The 6,411-nt window shown below is 41.8% G+C and overlaps 1 protein-coding gene across 1 annotated transcript; it reads left to right on the forward strand.

The window, feature by feature from the left end:
• Window positions 1-4,788: 4,788 nt before the first annotated feature.
• Window positions 4,789-5,727, forward strand: LOC130878478 (olfactory receptor 1A1). The gene has a single exon (XM_057776469.1). The coding sequence runs from the start codon at window positions 4,789-4,791 to the stop codon at window positions 5,725-5,727; it is 939 nt and encodes a 312-aa protein (XP_057632452.1).
• Window positions 5,728-6,411: the final 684 nt, after the last annotated feature.

Raw genomic sequence — 6,411 nt, forward strand, 5'->3', positions numbered from 1 at the left:
ACAATGGGACTTCTGCTGAATAGTGTGTATGGTCCAAATGGATTCAGGTATCAAGAGGACGAGTCCCAAGCTCATGTGATTTCTCCAGCTGGAAAGTGGGAGGGAGGAAAGGGATATTGTCTGGGGATGGGAGCTTTGGTGAACAGAGCACACTCATCCCATTGTTTGGAAGGGAGATGTGAAGATGTTGTAACTGGACTATTTCTGAAATACAACAAAGTGGAGATAAACTGGAGATCAGCGTGAATTGGGAGTTGAAGTCTAGATTCACAGGAAAGTAATAACCTGGGGAGGAACTCTGAGCAATTAAATAATGTTAGAAAAGATCATCCAAGCGATTTTTCTTCTTTTTGCCCTCTCTTTCTGCCATTGGTCCTGTCTCACTTGGCATGATACAAGGCCCAGGATTGTCAGCCTCTAGTGTGTTGGGATCCCTGGGTAAGGGTCCCATGCAAATCAGGACATAGGAGATGCAGAGTATGAACAACTGCATAACAAGCTTTATTTTTCATGGCTTTTTAAAAAGCATTCCCTCAACTCTCAAACCCCCCTTTACCCACGTACATGATCATGAGAAACTCTTACCTAACCCTGCATGAAGCAATGTCTCAATAAATAACAGTAATAAAAATGAAAAGAAGTCTGTAGAAACAAAGCAAAAAGTATACAGCAGCAAAGCACTTCCTTATTCTGTATCTGGTAGAGTATGAAGAACTGAGCTCAAAGGCCACTTTCTTACCAAGGGTACAGATTCTGACAGAATGTTGAGAAATGAGCAGAGAAAGTATACTTTCATCTATGCTTGGTTTGCCAAGCAGTCGTTTCCCAACTTCGTCTCATCTGTCCCAGGAGGAGCCTACACTCTAAGCCAGTTCTGCATCTCCATACAGGATTATTCTCCAATTGTGAATAAACCCCTCACTTCACCCTTCACCTCTCTACAATGAATACTTCCTTTGTCTCTTACTGCCCCAAAATATGACCATGAGCTTCATGGTTAGGCTCTGAACTTATCCATTCCTAAATCTGTAGGGACTTTATTTCAAATACAATCTTTGTTATAAGAATGGTTATGCTGGGTGGTGGTTGCGTACGCCTTTAATTCCAGCACTTGGGAGGCAGAGGCAGGTGGATCTCTATGAGTTCAAAGCCAGCCTGGTCAACAAGAGCAAGTTCCAGAACAGACTCCAAAGCTACAGAGAAACCCTGTCTTTAAAAAAAAAGAAAGAAAGAAAAAAAAAAGGTGTTTTAAAATGGGTGGATCTAGAAAACATCATATTGAGGTAACCCAGTCCAGTCCCAGAAAGGCAAATATCATATGCACTCATTTATAAGTGGCTTTTAGATATAAAGCAAAGAAAAGCAGCCTACAATTCACAATCCCAGAGAACCTAGACAAAAAAGAAGACCTTAAGAGAGACATACATGAATCTAATCTACATGGAAAGTAGAAAAAGACAAGATCTTTCGAGTAAACTGGGAGCATGGAGACCATGAGAGAAGGTAGAAGGAAAGGGTAGAGGAAGGGAGGGGAGTGGAGAAAAATATATAGCTCAGTAAAAACAATTTAAAAAAAAAAAGGTGTTTAAAATATCAGAACAATCAGAGAATAATTTGATAAAAAGCCATCATATAGAACAATCAGAAAATAATTTGATTTAAAAATCCATTATACAGATATATGTTCTGACTTTTTTCTTGGCTTTCTATTGTCCTAACTCAGTTCTGTATCAGTTTTCTAATTCCATATTTTCAGAACGCCGATCTATGTCTGTTTACATTGTAATTGCACTGAATTCAATGACTGACTAGAGAGAGCAAATGTTTTCATTCCGGGGTTCTGCATTCACTCTCTCGATCTCTCCCATTTTCCTTTTAAACCTGCATTAAATGTATTAATTCTTCAGCTAGTTTTAAATGTCTTTTTGTTGAGATAACTTCTGAATTCCTGAATGCTCTCCATGACTACTTTGATTGAGGAATCTTTCTTGAAACTGTATTTTCTAACATACTTTCATAGGAGTATAAGAACACGATTTTAATTAGTTTAGAGCAAACCAACAAACAAAAAAATATGACTGAAATCTCTTGCAGTCCAAGAGTTTCCCTTGGGTTCTCTTGGGAAACAATGATTGTTTCTGGGAATTCTATCCTTTGGTCTTTTTTTCCTGAACTCATGCCTATGTGAAAAAATTCTTTCTGTTCTCTTTACATTCTTAGGGAATTACTTCAACTGTTTAAGGCAGACACAATGAATTCCTGTGCTTCATTGGATCTCTGGACATGCCTTTTAAACATAAGGCCATAAAGACCACATCCCAGCTATGGTCCAACCTATACCCCTGGTTGGCATCCTGAAGGGCTAACGCTGTACAGAAAACAACTTAAAGTTTTGTTCTGATTACACTTCGGGTTCTGACATTAAGGTATTCCCCTGTGCTTTTTTCAAATTATGCCATACATTTTAAGGCACTTTTTGTTTCTATAATAGTATAACTTCTGTGTATTTTCATGGAAATAAGACAGGCCAGCATCACCTCAGTTTGTTACATTGTCCTCAAGCCTCACTTCTGAAGTCTTACTCCCCTCCCTCTACTAAAGGAGCTAGCCACAGTCTCCACCCTCTGGGTTTACTAAACTGTTTGAAACGTGAGATATCATGAATCTGAATGAAGAACAGGGAAGGTATCGTTTTTTTTATTATTTTGGTTTTTCGAGACAGAGTTTCTCTGTGTATCATCCCTAGCTGTCCTGAAACTAGCTCTTATGGACCAGGCTGGCCTCAAACTCAGAAATTCACCTACCTCTGCCTCTTGAGTACTGTGATTAAAGGCATGCGCCACCATTGCCCAGCTGAGGGAGGGTACCTTAAGAGACCAAGAGAAAACACTTTCAGTGTAGCGAAGAGAAGCAATATAGTCATTATCTATGAAAAGGATAATAAGACATCGCTGTGTCTACTACATAATTTGTGTAAGAAATACTGAGAATTAGTGATTGTATTAGCCACATATTCAATTAATGTTAACAGAAGTCACTTTATAAAAATTAGTGAACTACATATGTCTCAACTAGTGAAGCAAACTGACCATAAACTATCAATGACTAACAAGAATAAAAGACTATTTTCCACGAGATAAAAGTACAAGTCAATATCTTTGTTTCGTGTATCTCTACTGTATGACGGACGCTATTGACACAGGTTCATACCATAATTGGACCCCATCACTCCATTCAATTTCTTCAGCATTTCCAGTCAGAATAGTGTGTGAAGGAAGCCCACAACTTTAACACAAAATTGAGTGACTAGACCTCAGTTACATAACTGCACCTCCCTGCAAGGGAGACTGAGACAGTTAAATTTGTTGAACAAAAAGACCAGACTAGCACAGATTTGGCTGAACAGTTAGTAATCCAGTCATAATTGGTATGGCTAAGAGTGCAAGATAAGGGAGAAAGGAAGAGGCTAGTTAAGCAGTTAGGGAAATAGTGTAGCCTTTCAGGTAGAAAATCACGACTGTCTAATCTACTAAGGCACTGAGAGAGAACTTATAAAGGCTGAGTTGTGCTGTAACAGTTTTATATAAACAATCGACAATAACAAATGTACATTCAAGAGAAGACAAACTAGACACTTGCAAGGAATAAAACACTATGCAGCTAAAGAAACATGGATTGTGAATTGATTGTTGTACCTATGAACAATGGAAGCATGAGGACCTGATTTTAGATCCCCACAGTCACACAGAAAGCTGGGTGTGACTGTGTATACCTGTAACTCCAGCATTTGTGCACAGAGACAAGCAGTCAGGTAAGTTCACTGGCCACCGTCCTAGCCCAGTCAACAAGCTTCAGATCCAGTGAAAGAGCTCACTCATGAAACCTTCACACACTGAATTAATTCATATGTCTTGCTTCTCCCAAAATTATGACTATTTCTTCTTAGGCTGGATATACAGTAAATGAGGTTTAGCCAGTCATGTGGGCAAGATGCCTGAGCATGAAAATGTGGCAAAAAAAAAAAAAATCGAAACTTCTGTAAACAAATCAAAGAGTTCAGTAAGCAGCAGGTGTAACTGTGATTGGGCATATTTGTATAGGAGCAGGAAAGAAGACTATAGAGAGGCATGGCGGTGCATACTTGAGGATTTGTCACCCAGATAAAGCCTATGAAATCTACATTGTCCGTGGGGTTTCTGAGAACACTCACTGGGCTAATTCCAGTGACTGTCATGGTTAAAGTCCTCAAGTGCCACCATAGACACTGTTAGCTCCTGGATGGTAAGGTGCTTGGTGAGTGCAACTACACATTTCAAGTTTAGCACTTATACTGATGGGCTGCTTGCATTGAAGGACTTTGTTAACAGCCCCAAAAGGCTACCTGTCCTTATATGTATAATAAATTTATAATTCTAAACTCTTGACAAAAAGAAAAACTGTTTTACATGCTAAATGAGCAATTAATGTTTCATTTCCCCCAGTTGTGCACTAGGCAATGGAAGACATATTTTAATCATGAAGTGATCAGATCTTACGTGGGGGCGTAAAGATGTTGATAGAGAAAATGCAACTCAGAGCTGCTCACTCACTACTTAGATGAGAGTCTTCAGGAGTAAATGACCACCTTTGTCATGGACCAACAAGGATTTCCTCAATCTTCGTGGTTCTGAATTTCAAGAACTCAGGTCTATAGAGAGAGAGAACCGTTGGATACGGGGAGTGGTAACATATAGATAATAACTGTAATAATGGTTCTGGGTTCCTGTCCAATTTCATGTTGAAGGAGCCATGAGAGAAGAAAACAAGTCTTTTACCACAGATTTCACTCTCCTGGGAGTTACCAGGCAGCGGGAGCAGGAAGATTTCTTTTTCATCCTCTTCCTGTTCATTTACCCAATCACAGTGATTGGAAACATGCTCATCATCCTAGCCATACGTTCTGACAGTCGCCTTCATAACCCCATGTATTTCTTCCTTGCCAACCTCTCCCTTGTTGACATCTTCTTCTCCTCTGTAACTATCCCCAAGATGTTGGCCAACCATATACTGGGCAGCAAAGCCATCTCCTTTGGAGGATGCCTGGCACAGATGTATTTCATGATAGCACTGGGAAACACAGACAGCTATATACTAGCTGCAATGGCATATGACCGAGCTGTGGCCATCAGCCGCCCACTTCATTATGCAGCAATCATGAGCCCACGGCCTTGTATCCTGCTGGTTGCTGGGTCCTGGGTGGTTGGAAACGCCAATGCACTGCCCCACACCATACTCACAGCTAGCTTGTCCTTCTGTGGCAACAAGGATGTGGCCAACTTCTACTGTGACATTACTCCTTTGCTCCAGCTGTCCTGTTCTGACATTCGTTTCAATGTGAAGATGATGTACCTTGGGGTGGGGGTTTTCTCTGTGCCACTGCTGTGCATTGTCATCTCCTACGTCCGGGTCTTTTCCACAGTTTTAAGTGTTCCATCCACCAAGGGCTTCCTCAAGGCCTTGTCTACCTGTGGCTCTCACCTGACAGTGGTGTCTTTGTATTATGGAACAGTCATGGGCATGTATTTCCGTCCCCTGAACAGTTACAATCTGAAGCATTCATTAATAACTGTAATGTATACGGCAGTGACCCCAATGCTGAACCCTTTCATATACAGCCTGCGGAACCGGGACATGAAGGCTGCTCTGAGGAGACTCTTCTGTCACAGTGCCTCCTCATCCCCCATGTAAGACCTCCCACTGCAGACACTGTGGTCCCCAGTCAGAAGCACTAGAAAATCCAGCTCCAATATCACCCCTGCAGGAGTTGCCTGTCATCTTTCCACCTTGAAATTTTTTTCCAATAGCCTTCTGATAGCCTGAGGGGGCAACTGATTTCTTTACATTTCTGCTCCCGTGACGAGCGTTGCAGCACAAGACTCTGGGTTCAGGTCTCACAGTCTACTGACCAGCAGGTCTCTGGAGAAGTCTAAGCATTGACTTTAAATTTTATTTATTTTTTATTGAAAATTTCCACCTCCTTCCCTCCTCCCACTTCTCTCCCCTCCACCCACTTCCCCTCCCCCTCCCTCTCCAGTCCAAGGAGCAGTCAGGGTTCCCTACCCTATAGGAAATCCAAGGTCCTCCCTGTTTCCCCCAGGTCCAGGAAGGTGAGCATCCAAACAGACTAGGCTCCCACAAAGACCGTCCATGCAGTAGAATCAAAACCCAGTGCCATTGTCCTTGGCTTCTCCATCAGCCTCCACTGTCAGCCACATTCAGAGAGTCCAGTTTTATCACGTGCTCCATCAGTTCCAGTCCAACTGGCCTTGGTGATCTCCCATTAGATCAGTCCTGCTCTCTCCATGGGTGGACACACCCCTCGTGGCCCTGACTTCCTTGCTCATGTTCTCCCTCCTTCTGCTCTTCATATGG

Source organism: Chionomys nivalis, chromosome 7 (genome assembly GCF_950005125.1).
Source record: "Chionomys nivalis chromosome 7, mChiNiv1.1, whole genome shotgun sequence".
Classification (NCBI taxonomy): domain Eukaryota; kingdom Metazoa; phylum Chordata; class Mammalia; order Rodentia; family Cricetidae; genus Chionomys; species Chionomys nivalis.